This window comes from Musca vetustissima, unplaced genomic scaffold, assembly GCF_032173495.1.
Source record: "Musca vetustissima isolate MV318-11 ecotype Yass unplaced genomic scaffold, APGP_CSIRO_Mvet_v1 utg2070, whole genome shotgun sequence".
NCBI classification, from domain to species: Eukaryota; Metazoa; Arthropoda; class Insecta; order Diptera; family Muscidae; genus Musca; species Musca vetustissima.
Window position 1 is genome coordinate 273,283 of NW_026880403.1, and position 25,606 is coordinate 298,888.

Sequence of the window (25,606 nt, forward strand, 5' to 3'; positions counted from 1 at the left end):
TTAAAATTGTAGTACCATGATCTATTATAGTACGTATTTCTAAAACTTCCTCCATATCTCAACAATACACACACATTCTGGCCGCAATAGAAACCTCTATACTAAATTTGGTATCACTTATTACACAAATCCAAATTTACTACCAGTTAGTACAAATTAATAAAAAAATCAATAACTACTACCTACTTATCCCAATCTACACTCTAAACTCAAATTGTACCAAATTTAGTACCGTTTACTATTTTTCGTATAGACACTTCCAAAACCATTTCCATTAACATAGATTTCATGTTTCGAATGCGAAAAACGCCCTATTGTCTTTTTTACTTTAAGCACCATTTGATTTTTTAAATATTTCCAATATGGATATCCTTTTTGAGGCTTCATTTTCTTTCGTTGTCGAATCTGGAAAATCTCACTCACGTAGTTACAAAAAATCTCACTCACATAGAGGTTTTAAAAATCGCATCCTAAATTATCAGGAGTAGGAGGTTACTCCCATGCCTATGATATTTAAAAACATTCAAAGGATATTATTGTTAATTCGGTCGTAATTTATAGTACATATTTAAAGTTCTCTAAAATTTAAAGTTTTTTTCTAAAAGAATTCAGTAATTTCGACGGGTTATTTTGGGATACCATTTGTATTTTGTGTGTATTTGTCCGCAAATGCCTTGTTAACCACGAAGTAAGACATCAAACAAATTTGTGTATAAAAGCTTTTTTTATTTTTAATTAATTGTTTATGTCATTTATTACGTTTATTATAAACAAATCACAAATTTAAAATAAAAGTGTCAAAGTTGCTTTTTATTTAAATTTGTTGGCGTTAAAAGGTATTTTTACATATATTTAATTAGTTTATTATATTTTTTAATTACACAATTTGTTCATAAAATTATTTGAAAAGCTGTAGTGTAACGGTAATTTTAATACTATCCAAAATTTAGAACAACAGCAATGCAATCAAATGACTTATACACTTTTTCAAATAAACGGCAACACGTTTTTAACATTTGTCATCAGTCAAAATCATATGTTTGGAGGGAAACGTAACGATGTGCTCCATGCTCCACAAGTTTTGTTTTCAGTCTACAAGTCGCTACTCTTCGCTAATAGTCGTCCAGTAAATATACGGAGAGTTAGACTGCTATAATCAATACTGACCACACGGCAAAAGAATACAGCGTAAATCAACAACAACAGACAAAAAATACGAACGCTTATCATCAAAACAAAAATCCGGCATTTATTCTGATGATGATTAGATGTGGTTGGTGGTCGTCATCTATGAAGTAATAACAAGTTGCGTGTTTGTGGATTCCGATCAACGTGTAAGTAGATGACATTCATCTTTTTCGGTTGTTTATTTGTTATTTGTAATAATTAGTATTGTCTAATTTTCTATTTACTTGATACGGCTGACGGTTTGTAGATTATTCCTTATCCAGTATGTCTTCCCTACTTCAGAGGGCTCTTAAAACAGCCGCAATAACAACCGGTAAATGCAATTCATTGTCTCATATTGCAAAATTGAAATATATCTGTGTACGTTTAAAATCAACAACAAGTGCCCAACCTGTTCCTGCTTTGGATACATCTACAGAGACCATTGCAACCAGAGAACAACAACAACAAGAACACACAAAGGTATTTCTAATTAAAGTTATTTATTTTTGCAAATTTCATTAATAAAACTAACACGCCTACTTTTAGATATCGGCCAATACTACTCCTGCCTCACCTCTGACAGATACATTTGGACGTTATCACACATATTTACGTATTTCACTATCCGAACGATGTAATTTACGCTGTAAGTATGTACTACAAAACTAAATTGTTTAGAAATCTTCTCCAATAATTTCAAGTAGATCTATATACACATGCTCATGTTCAGTGTGTTCGTCAAATACAAATAAAACTATGAACATGGTCGATTGCCAAATTTAGTGTAAATTATGATAAGATAAACAAATCGGCCAATGTCACAATTATGGAATGTCATTCCCAAGTGGTCAGTGTCAAAGGGAAATTTTCATGAAAGTTGAGAAGAAAAAAAAAAAACAATGAAGTTTGAAATCAATTAATAGCTTTCAATTTGAAATTACTGTTTAATTTCTGCTGAAACAAGGAGGTTTTCTGCCAATTGTAAATCCAAACTAGTAACACTACTTGGTGTACATACAAGAGATGTTACAAAATATCCTGCAGATAGAACAGGCATAGCATCTTTGGAGGACCATTGAAAATGAATCGAACGAAATTATACGTGGTCTACATCGATATTTGGAACAATTTAAATCAACACATACCATCCGAGATTTATGAATAATTGAATGTTAATCCCGCAGACTTTGTTTCTTTGATCTATTGTGCACTATTTACATAAAATCGGTTGAACTTATATATGGGAGATATATCCAAATCTGTACCGATTATAACCAACCTTATCACATATTCAATTACTTTGAACATGTAAACTTTCGTATAAATCGACCAAAGATAGGCTATTAGGGACAACATTTACATCAAATCGGATGAAAAAGTATATGGGAGCTATATTTATATCTAAACTGATAAAAAAAAATAATATACAACATTCGAGACTCAATTCAATACGATGTACAATTTTTTTTTTATTTTTTATTTTATTTTTCAAATTCATGATGCCTAGTCTTTCGATCTTAAGGCGGTAAACTACATTAAAATGTTAAGTAAACAGTTTAATAACAATTATAGTAAATTGTCGCAATCGGACAAATATTCGGAGTTTGGTGCACCATTAACATAAAATCGAACGAAACTATATACTATATATCTATATCTGAACCGATTTCAACAAAAGTTTGCATACATCAATCTGGATCTAATTCAGTATGCTGTACAAAAATTCGTATCAATCGGCCTTCCTTTGGGTCTTTGGTGCAACATTTACTTAACATCGGTCGAAACTATATAGGGAGCTATATCTAACTCTGAACCGATTTCAACAAAACTTTGTATACATCAATCTGGACCTAATTCAGCGCGCTGTACAAAATTTCGTATCCATCGGCCGATCTTTGAGGATTCGTCTTTGGGCCAAATATGTGAGCTGTGCCAAATTTCATTTTATTCGGATCATAAATGCAACCTGTACTTTGTTTAGAGTTTTACATCAACAGACGGACGGACATGCGACTCTGAAAGTGATTCTATGCACATTCTCAAAAGAAACCATGGCTCTATCTCATTTCCTTTTGCCTGTTACAAACATATGCACAAAGACATAAAATCCTGTACCACAGTGTGGTGAAGGGTATAAAAACAAAAATTAATTTGGTGTCGGAGTTCCGAAAAGAAACGTAATGTGCCTCTTTTTAGGTATCAAATATTCAAGAAGTGAAAATTGAGTCCATTATCGCAATTTCTTCCAGACTCATATCGATAAGTCTAAAAAATCGCGGAATAACAATCTATAAAATGAAAGCAAGCAAACCCGTCGTTTATTTAGTCCGTCTCGAAATATGTACATCCTTAACCATGGTTGGGAATTTAAAATACATCAAATTTCTGCCGATTTTTTATCCTGTTGAGAGAACGAAATACAAAGTTTCAGACTCAAGTTGGCTCAACTTTTAACATACCGAAACTGGACAGGATCTATATTGAAAATGTTTTCGGCTTTAACGTATCCGCAATGCCAAAGTACAGATCTTCGTTATTTGGCATTGACTTTTCGGACTCAGATTGACAAATTTGCCTAAACCTTTAACATACCGAATTTGGTCGGGACCTATATTGAAAATGTTTCACGAACGAAATACAAACTTTCAGACTCAAGTTGGCTCAATTTTCAACATACCGAAACTGGACAGGATCTATATTGAAAATGTTTTCGGCTTCCACGTATCCGCAATGCCAAATTACAAATCTTCGTTATTTGGCATTGACTTTTCGGACTCAGGTTGGAAAATTTGCCTAAACCTTTAACATACCGAATTTGGTCGGGACCTATATTGAAAATGTTTCACGAATCTGCAATGCTAAATTGCAGTCTATTCGGTGGGAAAATACAGCTAGCACCCTCAAAGTAATGTTATATGTGGGCTGTACTAAAAAGTGACTAATATTCCATTTTTCAATATCAAACATCCAAGTATTGCAGACAATGTAAATTTAAAGATCTGCCTTAACCGACCAATCAATATATCGGTCAATTTAAAATACACTTCACCTTAGGGTGGAGCTTATGAAATTTAAGGAATACTTTCTAGATAATTTCAAAAAAAAACTTTTCTTAATATTACAGGTAAATATTGCATGCCTGCCGAAGGAGTAAATTTACAACCCAAAAATAATCTCTTATCAAATGAGGAAATTTATTATTTGGCACGAATTTTCGTTGAGCAAGGTGTAAGAAAAATACGTCTGACAGGAGGTGAACCTACTGTACGTCGGGATATTGTTGATATTATAGGTAAGATTATTTGAAATCTATCGAAAAAAAGAAAGAATCTAATAAAACAATGATTTGTAATTGCAGCTAAACTAAAAGAATTGCCAAGATTAGAAAATGTTGGAATTACCACAAATGGATTGGTCTTAACACGTTTACTACTGCCCATGCAAAGAGCTGGCTTGGATGCCATCAACATTAGTTTGGATACATTACGACCGAAACGTTTCGAAGAAATAACACGCCGCAAAGGTTGGGAACGTGTTATAGCCGGCATTGATTTGGCCATACAACTCGGCTACACACCCAAAGTCAATTGTGTCCTTATGAAAAATTTCAATGAAGATGAAATATGTGATTTTATAGAATTCACTCGTGATCGTAATGTGGATGTACGATTTATCGAATATATGCCATTTATGGGTAATAAATGGCAGACAGATAAATTGTTGTCGTTTAATGAAACATTGAAAATAATACGAGAGAAATGGCCAGAGTTTGAAGCATTACCTAATGGACCAAATGACACATCGAAAGCTTATAAGGTACCTGGGTTTAAGGGGCAAGTTGGTTTTATAACATCAATGACAGAACATTTTTGTGGATCATGCAATCGTTTGCGTCTAACAGCTGATGGTAATTTAAAAGTGTGTCTATTTGGCAATAAGGAGATATCGCTGAGAGATGCCATACGAAATAAATGCTCCGAGGATGACTTGGTCGCATTAATATCGGCTGCTGTGAAACGGAAGAAGAAACAACATGCAGGTGAGCACTGATGTCATTATCCAAACAACATTAACTACTAGGTGCTACAATTTTTTCACTCCATGATTGAATTTATTTCCAAATATTTGTGTGAAACCTTAAACTTTTTTTTTTTTTTTTTTTTGAGAATCTATGAAGTGCCTATATAATCTTCAGATAAACACAACATTCCAGCTTGTTCAAGATTCCACACTTTCCTCATACAACAATACCGTCTGATTAATGTTAATTTAAAAGAAATTTCACATAAATGGTACACTTCTGGATGAGGTTTAGGTAGACAGTAAAGCAAAAATTGAATGTTCCCAGTACGCTGATCACCTGTTAGTATACCATCCATCTTATCTGCACTAGTTGACTCAGTTTAGCTTCGTGCATCCGTCCGCACTTTACAACATGCAATCAAAGTCCTGACTCAAATATTGCCCGACTTTTATATTATTTTTACCATAAATATATCGAAAAAACTTAATTCGAATATAATGCTGTAGCACCTAGTAATCATAACAATCAATCACAATCATTCATTGGAAGATTTTTTGAATTTGTATAATTAAAACAAAATTATTAAATTGTTACCGAATATTGTAGGCATGTTGAATTTATCACAAATGGAAAATCGTCCAATGATTTTGATTGGTGGATAGCCCTTCCCCAAAGGTGGGTATATAATACACTCTTATGCTAATTCAAAAATGTATTTATTTTCTATTTTATTTCTATTAGGTTACCATCAAATCCACAAGCGACAACCGGATATCTTCAAATACCAAACATTTAATTGCACTTCAAAATTTGCACATTTGTTTAACCCACTTAATTCAGCAGCTTCAACACAAATTCGTTTATTTAGTTCGGATGGCAAACAATTAACACACATCGATACAACGGGTAAAGCATCTATGGTAGATGTTTCGGAAAAACCAAATACCACAAGGACAGCTGTAGCCAGAGCCACAATCTATGTTGGCCGGGAAGTAGCACAACTTATACACTCAAATAATTTAAAGAAAGGTGATGTTCTAAGTGTTTCTCAATTGGCCGGTATAATGGCAGCAAAGAAAACTTCCGAACTAATACCCTTGTGTCATAACATTACAATTTCTTCGGTAAAAGTTAATGCTGCATTAGATTTAGATAATGAAATTGTGACACTGGAGGCCAGTGTACGATGTTCGGGACAAACGGGTGTCGAAATGGAAGCTCTAACTGCCGTTTCTGTGGCAGCTCTTACCGTATATGATATGTGCAAAGCTGTTACCCATGACATGATAATAAAAGACATTCAATTGGTATCAAAATCTGGTGGTCAACGAGGTGATTTTAAACGTAATTAAGGGAATATTTTGTATATATTAGATAGAGAATATACATTGAAATATACTGTAGCTATAGATGTATGTATACAACAACAGTTTGTAAGCATAATATTATACATGATTTCTGTTTTTTTTTTTAATAATTATCTGTTATTATTGTTGACATTGCGGCAATAAAAAACAAAAACCTTTAAAAGGTCAATGATCATAAGTACAAAGAATATACAATTCTTACTATATGTAGTATAGAAATTAATAACAGCAAATAATAAATTTTGTTAAATAAGATGTTCACTTTACAAAAGTAAAAAAAAATAATCCTAATGAAGTTTTAGAGTAATACGAATTAGACTATCAGCCTTATTGTTGACATCAATTCACTTTGAATTTGTTGGCTCTTCCCTTTAAAGTTATTCTGAACTAGAACTCGCAGCGATTTTTTTGCATTTTCACTTTTTCTAATTCTGAATCAAGTTCGAAAGAGAAAAATTTCGCTGCGGGGAAAAATTATTTATTCTGGATTACAAGGGGTTGGAGAATGTGATGACATTTTGTGCTCGTTAATAAATTTAAGGGGAGCTGAATACACAAATATGAGTATTAAATATTTGTGTGAAAAAATATCTACACAATACTTCTATACATAACAAGTACCTATTACTTAAGCCGAGTTTGATGCCATTTTTGAAATAAAAACATTTTGTACTAATATCTGTTTCCCCTGAAAAAAAAATATTAAAAAAATTTGGAAAAACCACATAGCCAAATTTGCCTGAATAGCCGCTTAACAGTGAAAAGCTCAAATAAATTTGAAAGGCAAAATAAATAAGGAAGAGCATATCATAAAATAAATCGCTTCTTTAAGAATTGGAGGATATAAAATATCGAAATTAAAGAAAACGGCACACAATTATGTAGTGAAATAATAAACTGTGAATTTATTAAATTCAATCGCAGATTTCCTCCCATTATTCGTTGTGTCTTCGACATCGTTCAATGCGATTGTTGCCATCATAAAAAAAAATTCTTTTATTTGTAATCTGTTGTAATTTTTGCACCAAATTGCTGCTTCGCTTGCCTTTGTATGTTGTCATGTTTTCAAACTTTAATTTATTTTCTTTCAATTACAATGCAGTTTGACAGCGTATTTTTGATACTTCATATTTATATTTTTATAAATTTTAAATAACAATAAAAAGTAACAATTTTAAAAAAGAAAATCAATATTGAAAAATATTACAAAATTAAATTACAATGGGGCTACAACTTAAATTACAATGTGGCAACATGAAACTTTTTTCAACCACCATTTTCGAAAATTCGAATCCGCATCTTGCATTTTTTGCTTCTCCATATCCATTCAAAATAAGGCGAGAATGTGAAAGCGAAATTTTTTCACAAGCGAGATCTCTCCCTAGCGAATGTCCAGAATAAGGCTGATTATATTTAAATATGAGAATCAAGCTGAAAGGCCAGAAGCAATTCTAAAATCAACAGCACATTAAATATTCTAAAATAAAAAATAATACATTTACTTAATCACGGTAATTCATTCAAATTCCAATCGAGTTCACAATAAGTAATCGTTTCTCGAAAATCTCTATTTACTGATAACTCGAAATAAAACCTATTTTTTTTTTATTTTGTATTTGTGTTCGAAAATGGCTCAATATTGACGAAAAATGTAAGAACATGGCATTATTTAAGGCTTGTTGGTCATCCCATGGCAGTATTTGCGGAGTTACAAAAATTGGCTGATTTTTGAATGGCGCGAGCTTATATATTTTACTACGTATTGTAATTTAATATGCGTTTTTCTTGTCAGTAGGTCTCTCTGGCAAGTCTTTAATTTTTGTCCGTGAAAAAAATCATTGAAAGTAACTGATTTACAGACTTTTAGCCTATATAAACTAAATCAATATACAGCCTTATTCTGGATATTTATTTATTTTTATTCCAAAAATGCAATTTGAAGCCATTAAGGCCGATTTCATTTAAATTGCAAACTATACTACCCCATTTAACAAGATTTCTTAATGATATCTTAGAAGGTATTATTCTAAAAATAATAATATATTTCAATGTTTGGCATGTGGCTAACTACTATATATATAACTATATATTCGCTGGGAGATATCTCGCATGCACAAAAATTTTCGCTTTCACATTCTCGCCTTATTCTGAATGAATAGGGAGACGCAAAAAATGCGAGATGCGGATTCGAGTTTTCGAAAATGGTGGTTGAAAAAAAGATTCGTGTTGCCATATTATAATTTAAGTTGTAATGTGTGTTGCCATATTGTAATTTAATTGTGTAATATTTTTCAATATTTTATTTATTCATTATTTTATTAAAAATTGTTACTTGTTATTGTTGTTTAAACTTTATAACAATACAAATGTGAAATATCAAGAATCCGCTTTATAAATGCTTTGTAATTAAAAGAAAATTAATTAAAGTTTGAAAATATGGCAACCTACAATATGACATGTGAAACATTGTTTTGATGCAATTTGGTACAACTACAATAGATTTCAAATAAAAGAACATTTTTTTATGATGGCAAAAACACAGGCACATAATTGTGTGCCTTTTAATTTTATTTCGATATTTTATCTCTCCAAATTCTTAAAGTGACATACTCCTTTATTTCTACCTTCAAATAATGCAAACGATAATTTAAAAAATATATATGTATATTTTTTGTAGTTTTTTTTTGTTTCATAATTTGTATTTATGTTTTCACTGTTAAGCGGCTCATTGGGCAAATTTGGTTTTTCTATAATTTTTTTCTTGAGAGACAGATCCTCACCCAAAATGTCTGTTTTTCGCCTCCCAAATGCATCAAACTCGACTTAAATATTCATTATTACCTTTATACATTCTTTGGCAATATTTGGTTCAGCAGGCATCATTATCAATAGGATTTCCAAAGGCATTTTGTTAAATATTTGCTTATTATCATTTATAATATTCTAAATCGTCATAGAATATGTATTGTGTTAATATTTTTCATAAAAATATTTATAACTTATGTTTTTGTAGTCAACTCTGAATTTATTAGCGAAAAATTTCGCACAAAATTTCATCTCATTCTCCTACTCCCTGTAATCCAGAATACCTAATTTTTCCCCAAAGATTTTTTCGCTTTCGAACTTCATTCAGAATAAGGCGAAAGCGAGAATGCGAAAAAATTCACACAAAAATGTTGTTCAGAATAAGTCGAAGGGGAAGAGCGAGTAAATTCACGTGGACTTGACATCCAGAATAAGGCTGATGACAATTTTGACAATTTTTCCGAACATGTAGAATAGGCTGCATCATTTACGTTGCATCATTATATTGAATTAACTATAATGTGATTTAATCTTTCAAATAACATCGTTGTAGATATTATGTTTTTATTTTTATTAAATAAAGCCTTTAAATTAGCAAAACTTAAAACACTACAAAAAAGACAAAATGAGAATGTTGTGTAAAGTTTTATATTATTGGAGAGACATGAAGATGTTCGTTTTTTGGCTTTTATTTCCACTAATAATACGTTAACACATTAGTTTTATTCATATAAATATATTTATGTAGACTGTCAAGAGGCCAGAAGAGGGGAAAAATTACAAATGAAATTAAAGTAATGTTAGTATGTCTTAATAATTCTTGCATAGATTGTATATACATCGGATCACTATCATTTCACAGTAGAACGCTAACATTTCATTTCAAATCGCCCATCATCGAAGCCATCATACATTGTGATGATATCACGCCAAAAGGAAATCAAAGGTGAAATGATATTACCGACATACAGTTAGATGAAATACACAACACAAGCTATTAAGTGTTACTTAAGAATGGACGAAGACATCCAGGCCTTCTTTTGTCTTCAGATTGTATTAGAATTCTAATATCAACCAAACACGGCATTTAGTGAGTGATTTAATTTCAGTTGGATACCAAGACATTGCGATTTTCCGATTTGTTCTCATCTGTTTGAGATTTTTGTGCTTCACCAGCCATCTGTTCTCCACGTATTCTGATATTGTGCTCTTCTTTGAATTTATTGATTTGCTGTCCCTTCTTGGTCAAATCATCGGTGACTAATGTTATGGTTTTCTCAATGAAATCTTTGTTTTCGACCAGTTGAGGCAGAACTTCTTTGACAGTTCTCTCACACAGAACACCGCCAATAAGACGGAAACATTTACGATCGGGATCCACCGTTTTCAGGGTATCTATCACAGTCCTATTACCAGAAATAGTGTAAAAAAAAGGATTCGTTAGGAAAAATAAATTGAGGTTATGTTTACAACAACATACTTGTGCTCTTTCAGATCCATTTCCAGTGTGTTCAGATTGTTTACCAAGTTTCTTTGTTCATTGCGGAGCTGTTGGAACTCGGCAATGATCTTTTCGTTCATTTTGGAATCCTTTACTTGTTCGGCACTCATTGTATTTCCAAAATTTAAAACAGATGGGCTTACAACTTGGTTAAACCAGTGAGTAGGACTAATAGGTTTCTACAAATCTATAATGGTCAATAGGGATCGGCAAATCAACATGACAGCGACATTAAGGGCTTTATATTGTTTACACAGCACATGATATTATGAGTATGTAAAGTGGGGTACACATTAATAGACTGTTTAGACTAGTATTAAAATGATATAACGTTTATTTGTCAGCTGTTATTTATTTATGTATATGTTTGTGGATAGCGGCCATCGGCCGGGGATATAACATTTTCTCCTATGGACTACGTCTCCGCGACTGAATCTCCTTCTAATTAGAATAGTGTTTATTGGCCGAGTAAATATGGTAACCAGGAATGCGGACTTCTAATTGGCTCTTTTGGTGATTTTGAAGGATAGCCATCCAATTTTGGCATTTTTACTTGTTTTTGTTCAGAATTATTTTCAACCCCGAGAGCGAATTTTTCGTTTTTCCTTTACAATTGAACAGCGCATTAATGTTCAATACATGGTACAATTCATGGTATAATAATAGAAGGTAACAGCAAGTGTTGTTGTACAACAAACGATACAACAACCACATGGAAATTTGTTGTTGTAAGTTTTACTAGTGTCAGTGTCTTTTGGCAGAAAAATGTAAACAAACAAACAAATTATATAAATTTTGAAAATGAAATATTTTTAAATCCTCACAATAAAATTTGAAAATCTATCAAATTTATATTTTTATCGCTTCCACATCTTTCCTATAATTAAGCCATTGCCACTTATATGTGTTTAAGCGGATTTACATATAACATTTGATCATGATTAAAGGTCGAATCAGGGTTTATTTTCTTAATCAGGCTAAATTTACCATGATTTACCATACAAAATTAAATCATCGTACGGCATGGTTTATTTTAAATCATGATCGAAATCATGATACTACTGAGATGCAACGCGGTTTTTGTGCTAAAAAATACAACTCTCTCACAATGTACCAAAATTTGCAACTGTTTTCACATGTTGTTTGTTTTTAAATTTAACGGTTACCAAATACAAAAATTAAATAACAATTATTTATAGTATTTTTAGGTTTTTCGTAGTTTTTTATCATTTCCAAACGATCGCAGCATTGCAAAAACATTTCCATTGTAGTTATTCTTCGTTTCATGTTCAAATTGCAAACAAATATTTTTTTGCAGCAAATTTATAATTTTGTATGTATACTAACAAACATCAGCTGATCCGTATTTAGATCATGATTAAAGATATGTGTAAACAATTAGGGTGTATTTCTGGATTTAGTTAATCGACTCGATTTAAAATTGTATATGTAGATGTACTTTTACACGTATGAAAATGCAGGGAATTGAAAGTTATTCCATGAAGAAAGATTTGCTTCCTCAAACTTTCCCAGTAGGCAGATTGAGTAAATTGAATACGGGAGCACACTTAATAAAGAACAATTTCAAATTTTAAGCGTTCCCAATTTTCCTGTTGGGTGATTTTTAAAAACATAATTTGTCAAATTCATATTGACACTAGTATTACGTTGGAATCAAATCAGCTGGGATTTGCTGTTACCTTTTATAATTGTACCATGGGTACAATTATTTAAAAACAACATATGTATAATATAATAAATTAGAGATGGTTGATCGAGCTTGAGGTCAATGTTTTTTTATTTATTTATTATTTTCCAATATTTCGAAATTCGTTGAATTTCATCTTCAGGGAAGTTGATCTACAATAAATAAACATTACAACTAATTAGAATATATATCACAGCTTTTTTTAATACTAAAAACATATATAACTCGTAAGATGTGATCGCTTACTTTTAAATAACAAACATTAAATAATTAGCTTAAAAACTAGCGTAGTGTGACTACCACGGTCAAAAGTTATTATTGCACTGATTGTTATTTGTTAATTGCACGATCCCCTCCTACGCGTTAGATGTCTGTAGCAATAAGCTGTGTTGTCTGTGTCTGCTTTGTTGTTGATTCGTTTTGTTGTTGGTAAACTATTAATGTGGAGCATCTCTATTGTTAGTCTCTTGTTGTAATGGCTCTCTTCTTGTAACACTTTCACGTCGTCTATGTTAGGTATGTGATTGTTGTGTTTACAGTGTTCTGCTAACGCCGTTTTTTGTATTAAATTTGTGTTTCTTAATTTAATGTCAGATTTATGTGCTGACATTCGCGTTTTCAGTTTATTTTTTGTTGTTCCAACATATAATTTTCCGCAACCTTCTTTCTCGTTACCACCACATTCTATCTCGTATATCACATTATGTTTGTCCATCTTTGGAATTTTGCTTTTTACTTTACTATATAGTGATTTTGTTGTCTTATATGAGCTATGTGCTATTGTATATTTTGTTTTGTCGTAAATATCAGATTTTTCCAATCGTTCAGATATATTTGGTAAATATATCAGTGATTTATATATCTTTTTTGTTTCCGATTCTGTCTCGTTTCTCGTTCTCTCGTTTTCTCGTTTTTTTGTTTCGTGTTGACTTATCAACGATTTTATTAAATATATGGGAAAATTATTTTGTATTAGTATGTCTTCGATTTTTAATTTATTTTTCTTGTGAAACTTTTTGTCACTTATATTTAATACTCTATTTATTAAGTTTTTTGCTGTATTTATTATTGTTCGTTTTTTGTGCTTGGAGAAGTAATTAATTAATCTTCCCGACGCCGTTGGTTTTTGATACCAGTCTAGACAAAATCCATATTTTTGTCCCTTATTACCATGGTGTCCAAGTATGAAATTTTTCCGTTGTTTTCTTCTTCCACAGTGAATTGTATTTTTCTATTGAAGCCATTTAGAGTTGTCAAAGTCTGTTGTATTGCATCTTCCCTGGTATCAAAAACCAACGGCGTCGGGAAGATTAATTAATTACTTCTCCAAGCACAAAAAACGAAAAATAATAAATACAGCAAAAAACTTAATAAATAGAGTATTAAATATAAGTGACAAAAAGTTTCACAAGAAAAATAAATTAAAAATCGAAGACATACTAATACAAAATAATTTTCCCATATATTTAATAAAATCGTTGATAAGTCAACACGAAACAAAAAAACGAGAAAACGAGAGAACGAGAAACGAGACAGAATCGGAAACAAAAAAGATATATAAATCACTGATATATTTACCAAATATATCTGAACGATTGGAAAAATCTGATATTTACGACAAAACAAAATATACAATAGCACATAGCTCATATAAGACAACAAAATCACTATATAGTAAAGTAAAAAGCAAAATTCCAAAGATGGACAAACATAATGTGATATACGAGATAGAATGTGGTGGTAACGAGAAAGAAGGTTGCGGAAAATTATATGTTGGAACAACAAAAAATAAACTGAAAACGCGAATGTCAGCACATAAATCTGACATTAAATTAAGAAACACAAATTTAATACAAAAAACGGCGTTAGCAGAACACTGTAAACACAACAATCACATACCTAACATAGACGACGTGAAAGTGTTACAAGAAGAGAGCCATTACAACAAGAGACTAACAATAGAGATGCTCCACATTAATAGTTTACCAACAACAAAACGAATCAACAACAAAGCAGACACAGACAACACAGCTTATTGCTACAGACATCTAACGCGTAGGAGGGGATCGTGCAATTAACAAATAACAATCAGTGCAATAATAACTTTTGACCGTGGTAGTCACACTACGCTAGTTTTTAAGCTAATTATTTAATGTTTGTTATTTAAAAGTAAGCGATCACATCTTACGAGTTATATATGTTTTTAGTTTTAAAAAAAGCTGTGATATATATTCTAATTAGTTGTAATGTTTATTTATTGTAGATCAACTTCCCTGAAGATGAAATTCAACGAATTTCGAAATATTGGAAAATAATAAATAAATAAAAAAACATTGACCTCAAGCTCGATCAACCATCTCTAATTTATTAAACATTCAAAAGGTCGAAAAATCATAAACATAATTATGTATAATATATATATATATATATAATACCTATTTGGGGAAATAAAAACAAATTATAAATATCAAAATCCAATAAAAAATAAAACCTTATATTTTATTATAAAATTCGTGTAAGCAAGTGTGGGTGTGTGTGTATATGTAAACAAATACCAGCTGACAGTCATTAGAAATTATCTGAAAGCCAGTGTAAATAACCTAATCATCATATAAAGTGTGTATGTAAAGTAACATTACACAAGTTAGCCACGGTATAATAATAGAAGGCTAGTGTTTTTGTACAACAAACGATACAACAACCACATGGAAATTTGTTGTTGTAAGTTTTACTAGTGTCAGTGTCTTTTGACAGAAAAATGTAAACAAACAAACAAATTATATTTATTTTGAAAATGAAACAAATTATATTTATTTTTAAATCCTCACAATAAAATTTGAAAATCTATCAAATTTATATTTTTATCGCTTCCACATCTTTCCTATAATTAAGCCATTGCCACTTATATGTGTTACACGTATGAAAATGCAGGGAATTGAAAGTTATTCCATGAAGAAAGATTTGCTTCCTCAAACTTTCCCAGTAGGCAGATTGAGTAAATTGAATACGGGAGCACACTTAGTAAAGAACAATTTCAAATTTTAAGCGTTCCCAATTTTCCTGTTGGGTGATTTTTAAAAACATAATTTGTCAAATTCATATTGACTCTAGTATTACGTTGGAATCAAATCAGCTGGGATTTGCTGTTACCTTTTATAATTGTACCATGGGTACAATTATTTAAAAACAACATATGTATAATATATATATATATAGCGGATTTCTCAACTTTTCATTTTATTGAGTTATCCGTAATGTTCACTGAACGGCTGAAATAAAACCCAAAAATACCTATTTGGGGAAATAAAAACAAATTATAAATATAAAATTCCAATAAAAAATAAAACCTTATATTTTATTATAAAATTCGTGTAAGCAAGTGTGGGTGTGTGTGTATATGTAAACAAATACCAGCTGACAGTCATTAGAAATTATCTGAAAGCCAGTGTAAATAACCTAATCATCATATAAAGTGTGTATGTAAAGTAACATTACACAAGTTAGCCACGGTATAATAATAGAAGGCTAGTGTTGTTGTACAACAAACGATACAACAACCACATGGAAATTTGTTGTTGTAAGTTTTACTAGTGTCAGTGTCTTTTGACAGAAAAATGTAAACAAACAAACAAATTATATTTATTTTGAAAATGAAATATTTTTAAATCCTCATAATAAAATTTGAAAATCTATCAAATTTATATTTTTATCGCTTCCACATCTTTCCTATAATTAAGCCATTGCCACTTATATGTGTTACACGTGTGTGCAGGGAATTGAAAGTTATTCCATGAAGAAAGATTTGCTTCCTCAAACTTTCCCAGTAGGCAGATTGAGTAAATTGAATACGGGAGCACACTTAATAAAGAACAATTTCAAATTTTAAGCGTTCCCAATTTTCCTGTTGGGTGATTTTTAAAAACATAATTTGTCAAATTCATATTGACACTAGTATTACGTTGGAATCAAATCAGCTGGGATTTGCTGTTACCTTTTATAATTGTACCATGGGTACAATTATTTAAAAACAACATATGCATAATATATATATATATATATATATATATATATAGCGGATTTCTCAAATTTTCATTTTATTGAGTTATCCGTAATGTTCACTGAACGGCTGAAATAAAACCCAAAAATTCCTATTTGGGGAAATAAAAACAAATTATAAATATCAAATTCCAATAAAAAATAAAACCTTATATTTTATTATAAAATTCGTGTAAGCAAGTGTGGGTGTGAGTGTGTGTATATGTAAACAAATACCAGCTGACAGTCATTAGAAATTATCTGAAAGCCAGTGTAAATAACCTAATCATCATATAAAATGTGTATGTAAAGTAGCATTACACATGTTAGCCACGGTATAATAATAGAAGGCTAGTGTTTTTGTACAACAAACGATACAACAACCACATAGAAATTTGTTGTTATAAGTTTTACTAGTGTCATGAATGATCATCATGTTCTAATTTATATTTCTATCGCTTTCACATCTTACCTATAATTGAGCCATTGCCACTTGTATGTGTAACACATATGAAATTCTGGGAATTTCGAGTTATTCCATGAAGAAAGATTTGCTTCCTCAAACTTTTCCAGTAGACAGATTGAGTAAAATGAATATGGAAGGGAGGATATGGGAGGGTGATTTTTAAAAACATAATTTGTCATATTCATATTGACACTAGTATTACGGTGGAATCAAATCAGCTGAGTTTTGCTGTTACCCTTTATAATTGTACCATGCAAGTTAGCGTAGTATGGGCAATAATGTTAAAATAAATGAAAACAAATGCAACAAGTCGCTCTGTACATTTGACATATTTTTATGTATATGTTCGCTTTCTAATGTAACGCGTTCGTCAGAAGTAATAGTTCATGGTATTCCTACTAGATTTTGGAAAGAAATCAGACAGACAAGTTAGGCGGTATAGATGCAATGAGACAAATGGTCTGTTCCCGTACTGCAAGAATCTACTCTTTTTTTACTCCGATAACACCTTTTTCCTTTATGATATCGAAGAAAATAGTAAAATCGAGTAGATTCTTGCAGTACGGGAACAGACCAAAAAAAAGACACAGTTAGCCAACGCGTTCAGTTAGGCAGAGTCGACTGTAGATTATTTGTCTCGATTATCTGTCAAATTTTTCCTGGTTGGCCATGGTTGGCAACACGTGATGACGCCATCTCTATTATAACCTCATTCGTAAACAATCCAACTCCTTTTTAGTCTCCATCGCACCTCCTTCGTAACTTTCCGTCTTCTTCTTTGACTTCTTCTTTACCGGGCATTTTGTCTATCCCATCCCATTCGTAACAGGTGGAACGTTTTTCAATATTTCTGCAGTCGGTAAAAAAGCGGGAGAAAAAGCTTGGAAAAAAAGCATTCAATCGGCACTTCAGCAGCATAAACAGCGCGTCATCATCAACCAAAAAAGTTTTAAATACAATACGAAAATCGAGGTAATTCTTTTTCCTTTTTTTTTTTCCTTTTTAGATGGCGATTGATGGGTGGTGAATCCATCCACGGCAGAGCCAACCCCACGCACGAACCAAATGGTCCAATTGGCCGTACGGTCTCCGCTACCACCATTTTAATCTTTTATGCACGGACAGAAGCACCAGACACACACATCAATCGATCGTAGGAGCTTCACTCGCACTCATGAAAGCTGAAATGGTGTCCAATGTAGCCCCAAAAACAGTTAAGTCTATCAAAGTCTATTAAATTTGAATCTGTGTAATGGGGAATCCATCCTATCACAGACTGGTTTAGCTTGGGTAGCGGAGACCGCACGTCCAATTGGACGGTTCGTGCGTGGGGTTGGCTTTGCCGAGGGGTTTAGGATGTGGGTTTAGGGTGTGGGTTTAGAATGTGTGATGTGTAATAAGAATATATGTAGAATGTGTTATGTATGTTGTATGTTATGTAGATATATTTTGTTGAATGGGTAAGATGGGTAAGTGCTCCTTAAGTCAGTACTCGGCATCTGTTGTCTATAATTTCAAACAACTGAAAAATAAATCAATCTTGCCTTGAATAATATTCAATAATATCGTCATCTACTCACCTATCTCTGTGTAAAATTTCAATCTAAGTTCAGGCAGTAATGTTTTTAAGGTTTAAGGTTTTTCTCAATGTGGTTCTATCACCACTAGGGACAGTGCATTTAGAAAAAGATTAGTGAGCATGCCGATTTTAAAATATTATTATTACGTATTATCCGCATTATTATTAAATATATTTTTCGATCGGATTGTTAGGAACATGTAGAGCAGAGTTGAACAGAACTAAATTGAGAGTAAGTGTGTGAGAGCGTAACTGAGGGATAATCATCAAAAATGACTGACGAAAAGAGACAAAAAGAGAATATGTGTTTAGCAATCACCGCTATCGTACTATTTTGTGCATTAGTGATGTAGAGGAACATTTTAGAATTTAAAATTATTAAGAAATATTTGTAATTATTATATTTTTATGGATGCCGCACTTAGGAACAAACTGCTATATTCGGCATATGGATGTCATGATCACTTTGACTCAATATTGGGAAAATTTTTAAATAAGTAAGCCGATTAATTTATTTTTTGAGCAGAGCTCCGATTTGCTCGATTTTACTCGCTAGTGAAAAATGCTCCTGGGTGGGAGTACGTGAAGAGTACGAGTTTCTTTGAGGAGTATACTCACACTGTTTTATTTTGTTTGGGAGAGCTCGCGAGTACTGCGAGTACTCCTTGTTAATGAAAAAGGGTGAGAGCTGATGTCTCGATTAACTGTCAAAGTGCGTAACAAGATCTATTAATAAGGTCACCAAGATAGCAATCGAAATCGGAAAACAGCTGTTTTTTCTCAAGTCTAATGTCAAAAATTTCCATTTCCACTCTGCTTACGTTTTCATAATGGAAGTCAATTCACAATAATGCATTTTGACAGCAAACTTGAGAGGTATCGATTATCAGCTGGTCTCCCTTGGTGACCTTATTTATAGGCCATGGTGACTTATTTATAGGCCATGGTGCGTAATTTCCTTGAATTCGATGTGCAATGCTGCCAACTTTTTGAAATATTATAAGGAACAATTTGACAGATGGTCGTGACAAAAACAAGGTTGTTGTTGTGATACATCACCTTTTTATTGCATCATGGGTAAAAGTCTAAATGCTCGAAATAGAGTAAGAGTTCATTGTAAGAGTGAAATCGAGTGGACAAATATTTTTTTGGTGTTTTGCGTGTGTAGTAGCAAACAGTTTTTGTGGTTGAATGATCATGTATAAAAACCAAAAAACACATTGTAAGGGTCAAATAAAAATATTTTTTTGCAAGAAAGTCCATCAACGCTTAAGCAGTTCATTATTCAGCTTTAAAATCAAAATATTTTTATTTAGTTTCATTTTTTTATTAAAAAAAAAAGATATTCAAAAGAGACTGGAATAAGCTCGATTTCGAGCGTATTTCACTCCCACTCTAAAACGAGCGAAGGACATTCGCAGGAGTACTCCCGCTCGAATTCGAGCGAGCATTTCGGATCTCTGATCAAAATACATATTTTGTGTATGTGTGTGTGTGTATTGTTTTGAATAACATGTCAAATTTAATAGAAAATTGATGTTTTTAACGCGTTCGTCAGAAGTAGGCAGAGTCGACTGTAGATTTCTCGATTATCTGTCAAACTCCTGGTTGGCCATGGTTGGCAACACTGCAACTACCCAATTCAACCTATTCAGTGGTGTCATCTAAAGACTTTTGATTGCGATAATTCATTAAATTATTGTACAATTCTTATCAAATTTAGAACAAGCCATTAATTGATAAGCCTACCTGAGTGCGTTCTTGATCGTCACCACAGGCAGATAACAATTTAAAGCAATACCTGCCAAATTGGTGCAAACATTGAGGGCAGACCCATTGAAGTGACAGGCAATAAATCATATTGTCAATAAAAAAAACAGTAGGAAGGAAGAGTAAACTTTAAAACCCAGCCCCGGTACACACAACATAAATAACGACAATGCTGCAAAACATAATTGATTTCTGCAACTATTGGTGGTTTCGTTATCTGATGGTTACCGAACTGTATATGGTGGAGAAATGGGAAAGGGTCACAATACGTAAGTATTCAATTAATTTAAGACTATCGTCGTCGTTGGCAAATTGTAGTTCTATTTTGAATATCGTTGTTAGTGTGACTGTGTTGTTATTCAAATTCCAAATTATGTATTTAGTCATACAAGTCCCTGAGAATAGTTTCCGAAATGATTGTATGTCTTGAATGTAAATTAGCCAATATGTACACATTATATCGGGTGGTTTCCTGCAGTCTCACATTGAAGTCTTCGAAATAAATAGATATGAATAAAATAATAACTTTATATAATTAGAATACATCGGAGAATACTCTGCATATAAAAGTACTGCAATATTGATTGCAAATTGGTGCTTTTGAGGTTGGTATCAAAAATTCCATTAATACATCATAAATGAGTGTATTGATTGGGAATTGTTATTGGGTGGCCAACAAAAATACACATGTTATCCGATTATAGTTGATATTCAACATTAGTATGTTTGAATGAACACAAGTACCCAATAATTAAAAATCCTTATATATGTACTCTTATTGTGCATTTTTAATAATTCTACACCACCTATGTAGTAAATTTTAGTTTTATAACTGCAAATACTAAACATCCACTATAGAAATCAGATTTAATTTGTCTCTGTTCTTAGCCGTATATTGTTTTACACATTGTTTACTATATTCGGCTATGCAAAATGAATTGAAATGGTTAAACACTTTTCCAAGCAATACGATAAGCTTTATGATTGAATTATTAACACTTGGCTTATCACATCAATATTTGTTGATATAGATAACGATATTTGTAAACATAAGCATACAATTGTATTAATGAGTTGTATACGATCTAGACCGTTGATTAATTAGAAACATTGTGAGAATAATAAATTTAATAGACTGGAATAGCCATACGTTATTAGCCTGGGCTTATTCATGACAAGGTTAAGGCCCTACCAAGTATTATTTTTAAATTGACCAAAAGTCGTCATTGGACGTAATTTGTTCCAAGACTGAAGACTAATTTTAAATGGGCAAAAATTAATATATAATACAAATAAACATCCTGACAGACAGTAACCCCCAAAACTACTGAACAGGTTCTCGCGACACGTTCGTATGCGAATCATATGGTTAAAGGCCAATCTAGTTGCCAAAAGTCCTACTGACCTTCACACTATAGAAGTGAACCACTGCGAACAGTTTTGCGCAACACGTGAGGTGATTGACGAAAGATACAAAATAATTTGAAAAAACTCCCCTTGTTGGAAACAACAATGGGGGTACCAAATCGGAGATAAGACTTCTAAAATTCCAACCCAATTCCTAGCAATGAAATTATTTACGATATCTGGTACTCACAATAACTCTCGAAGGGAGTGATCGATTGCATCTAAACTCCGCACATCTTAATATTTTTTATCCGCTCCTTCTGAATATCCACTCAAAATTGTCCAAAAAATGAATTTTATATTATCATGCGTAGGAATATATTGGAAGATGGGACCCATTGGTCCACTCCTTCTTGTACCTCCCCCACATAGGGTCAAAGTTGCGAACCTACTACCTTTACCAAGCATATACAAAGACCGGACGGACCGGACCCATTGGTCCACTTCTCTTTATAAATTCATTGTCAGCCGAATGGAATTTTCGATTTGAGCCAAAACTTGAACAACCTATTGGGTTAGGTTTAGGATGTACGGTTCTTAATTAACAACCGTTCATTCAGAGATATGTGTCCATTGTGATCGTCCTTGTTACCTGAAAAGAGTTTGGAAGAGAGGATATATAGTCGGAATTGGAGACCTTGGAAAATGTTATTTTAGCCATGATAAATTCTTGACAAAGCCTAGGAACAGCTCGGGGTCTATTTTGGAGACGAATGCCAGGTTATCAATTTCATATTTAGCAAACTGTCTGAGTCTTCTGACAATTAACGATGGATACCTACAGAGGGTATGTTCAATTGTTTCTAGCTAATCGTACAGTTGTGTTTATCTCTCTCTTATGGGACAACAGCGAAGAAGTTCTTCGGCGAGAGAATTCTGGCCAGATAATTTTTGAGGTTCTACAGCCAGGTTCGCTTGACCTTCTGTTGCCGTCTACCTCGCCGTAGATCAAACGGATTCTGCCAATGGTCAGAATTGGAAAATTGGATGACTGTGAACATCCTCGAACAAGCTCGTCGGCAATCTCATTCACTTCTATGTTACTATGTCCTGGATCCCAAAATAAATTAATTGTGGTCACTGAAGGATAAATTAACTCTCCGTCGTATATCATGTAGAGCAGCCTTGCAATCACGAACCGCTTTTGAGTTAATAGTGCACGACTTTAAAGCCTTGAGAACCGCTTGACTATCGACATATATAGACACAGGTCCTATACTGTCGGCAGTAAGTGTTTTGACTATCTCTGCCGCTTTCGTGATTGCAAGAATTTCTGCTTGAAAAACTCTGCGAAGATCGTAAAGTTTTTACTAGTTATAGATTTCTAGTTCCCTGCAGTAAACGCCTGCACCAGTACTTGGACCCCTCTGTGAAAAACGACAGACCGGGCAGAGGTAAGAAACCACCAGTCAAGGATTCCCTACTAGGAAACTTTACTTTGATGTCAGTAAAGCATCTATGATAGGGAACATAGTCACTAATGTGAGTACTCCTCTTCAAGAAGTCACAACCTGGCGTCGTTTGAAGGATACTTGCGTGACCAAAGTTCAGCGACTTCCAGACCTCCGTTTCCCGGAGCCTCAGAACACATATAGCAGCCTGGAATTTAATCAGAGAGTCCAATGGTTGGAGATTGTGGTGTGCTTCTTAGCGCTCCGGTTGTCAGAAGCGAAGCCTATTACTGTACTGTATTCATTTTAGTCAGCAGTATATTTTTGCTGCCACCATACAAGGCGTCCATATGTAAGAATCTCTGGTCTTAGTCCTCAACTCTTACCTATAGAGTTCTTGGAGGAATAGCGTGCTATTAGTCCTTTCTTAGCGCGTTCCTCAACATTCCTATTCCACGTTAATTTGTGGTCAAGGATTGTACCAAGGTATTTTTCCTCTAAAGAAAGGAATAATGGGATCCGTTAGGCCACTCCTTCTGGTACCTTTTCAATATTTATAAATCCAATATTAGGCGATTATATTTATCCAATATTAGGCGATTATATGGTCTCTGGTCTTAGTCCCCAACTCTTACCTATAGAGTTCTTGGAGGAGTAGAGTCCTATTAGTCCTTTCTTAGCGCGTTCCTCAACATTCCTATTTGTGGTCAAGGATTGTACCAAGGTATTTTTCCTCTAAAGAAAGGGATAATGGGACCCATTAGGCCACTCCTTCTGGTACCTATTCAATATTTATAAATCCAATATTAGGCGATTATATTTATAAACTGATAAAATTTATTAAATTGAAGCAAATTAAATAACCGATTTGATCAACATTAAATCGTAAGCCTCTTTGATAAAAACATACCTTATATAAAGCGAGTAATAAAACCTGTGTGTAATTCCGAAGATCTCCGCAAACCATAGGCTAGGAATATATATGTCGGAAACACCGACTGACACTTTTTAATTGTTATTAATAACATTTTCCACACAACAGGTCTTGACTGGTCTGTTCCTGGCCACTCCTTTTCCAAGCTAACCCAACGTCCGACCGTACAGATTCAAATGTCGAATTCTTTCACACCCTGAATATTAAAATATTCGACAAAATCGTTGGAGTCACATTCGAAAACATGTCGAAGTGTTCCGCATCTTTCTACGATATAGTGTGAAATGTTAATATCCTATCTCAGTATATCCTATGGCATCATATAATCTGGAAGAATGCCACTGACACCGTCATACAATTGTGACTTCTTTTATACCAAGATATCCCGAGGATTTTGTTATAGTTGGTGCATCCATCCACTCTAATTATCTAAAGTTATTTTGTTTTTCATTTCCGCCAGGTCCACAATAGTTTACCATTAGATCAACAAGTATACCAATAATTTCAGAGTATAATCTTCTCCCAACCGAAAATTTAAATCCTTAAACGTCAACACCTCTGTTTGAAAACAACCGTTATTTTCGTGATTTTCTGATATACTATCTCTAAATATTTAGACAACCAAAATATATTGCCTTTATAAAAATATTTATATATTTTATACATTATGTAGTAAACACTTTATTATTTTTTATAAAAAAATAATGTTTTTTTCTTTCTTTTTTGCCGGTACATCAACAAATAACTGGAACCGAAATTACCTCACTCAGATGTAATTTTTGCCATTCTCTTCATACTCTTTTGGTATTTCAATTACTCCGTTCTACTTTCGGTGACGGGTAGTTTATTTGGCATGACACCCATATCATCGCTAATGGATGCACAAAGTAGCAGTAAAGTTATGTAACAAATAAATCAATAACTATGTATGTAACAAATAAATCAATAACTATGTATAAGAACCTATTGTTAACAACAAAACGTAGCGGTAAAAAAAAACTGTAACAGAATTCTAGTAAAACAACTATAACAACCAACAACTGAATGATCGAATATGTATGTTCCGTAAATTGGAAACCACAATGCATTAGATGACGTTCAACAACATTAACTAATTGTTGTTACAAAGACAAACTATCAGCATCGGCATACTGGTTTCTTTACAAAACTAACTAACCGTAATGTAAATTGTCATTTGAAAGCCTTAAAACATATATATTTAAATACTATATATGCATATTTATATATTTTGTAGATTTACTTAGGAGTTTTGCACAATCAATGTCAAACACGACAAAAAGTATTCCATTATTTATATAAATGTTTAAATATAAGCATATGAATCAGACCTGCAGGAATATACGTGCCTGGGTCAATTTTTGTAGCAGCGTTAAACAAATAATCCACCAAATTTTATAACACTTTTGTACTTGTGTGTGTGCGTTTGTT

General features: G+C 32.7%; 3 protein-coding genes across 3 annotated transcripts; 2 read left to right on the plus strand and 1 right to left on the minus strand.

Annotated features, from left to right (window-relative positions):
- The first annotated feature begins 1,452 nt into the window (after positions 1 to 1,452).
- On the plus strand, positions 1,453 to 6,573 carry LOC133326003 (molybdenum cofactor biosynthesis protein 1). The gene is made up of 5 exons (XM_061534681.1): positions 1,453 to 1,650; positions 1,717 to 1,816; positions 4,295 to 4,462; positions 4,529 to 5,209; positions 5,990 to 6,573. The coding sequence occupies exons 1-5, from the start codon at positions 1,453 to 1,455 to the stop codon at positions 6,544 to 6,546; spliced, it is 1,704 nt and encodes a 567-aa protein (XP_061390665.1). The 3' UTR covers positions 6,547 to 6,573.
- Positions 6,574 to 10,471: 3,898 nt separating this feature from the next.
- LOC133326004 (probable prefoldin subunit 2) lies at positions 10,472 to 11,000 on the minus strand. The gene is made up of 2 exons (XM_061534682.1): positions 10,847 to 11,000; positions 10,472 to 10,772 (listed from the first exon to the last, which is right to left on the minus strand). The coding sequence occupies exons 1-2, from the start codon at positions 10,975 to 10,977 to the stop codon at positions 10,472 to 10,474; spliced, it is 432 nt and encodes a 143-aa protein (XP_061390666.1). The 5' UTR covers positions 10,978 to 11,000.
- A 9,594-nt stretch (positions 11,001 to 20,594) lies between these two features.
- LOC133326006 (uncharacterized) lies at positions 20,595 to 25,083 on the plus strand. The gene is made up of 2 exons (XM_061534684.1): positions 20,595 to 20,694; positions 24,928 to 25,083. The coding sequence occupies exons 1-2, from the start codon at positions 20,595 to 20,597 to the stop codon at positions 25,062 to 25,064; spliced, it is 237 nt and encodes a 78-aa protein (XP_061390668.1). The 3' UTR covers positions 25,065 to 25,083.
- Positions 25,084 to 25,606: the final 523 nt, after the last annotated feature.

What these genes read in the sequence shown, in the direction of transcription:
- LOC133326003 (XM_061534681.1), top strand. Translation starts at nt 1,453, where the DNA reads ATGTCTTCCCTACTTCAGAGGGCTCTTAAAACAGCCGCAATAACAACC. An exon ending in AACAACAAGAACACACAAAG is followed by an intron (nt 1,651 to 1,716) that starts GTATTTCTAATT and finishes GCCTACTTTTAG; the next exon opens with ATATCGGCCAATACTACTCC. An exon ending in CGAACGATGTAATTTACGCT is followed by an intron (nt 1,817 to 4,294) that starts GTAAGTATGTAC and finishes TTAATATTACAG; the next exon opens with GTAAATATTGCATGCCTGCC.
- LOC133326004 (XM_061534682.1), bottom strand. Translation starts at nt 10,977, where the DNA reads ATGAGTGCCGAACAAGTAAAGGATTCCAAAATGAACGAAAAGATCATT. An exon ending in ATGGATCTGAAAGAGCACAA is followed by an intron (nt 10,773 to 10,846) that starts GTATGTTGTTGT and finishes TTCTGGTAATAG; the next exon opens with GACTGTGATAGATACCCTGA.
- LOC133326006 (XM_061534684.1), top strand. Translation starts at nt 20,595, where the DNA reads ATGCTGCAAAACATAATTGATTTCTGCAACTATTGGTGGTTTCGTTAT. An exon ending in ATGGGAAAGGGTCACAATAC is followed by an intron (nt 20,695 to 24,927) that starts GTAAGTATTCAA and finishes TACCTCACTCAG; the next exon opens with ATGTAATTTTTGCCATTCTC.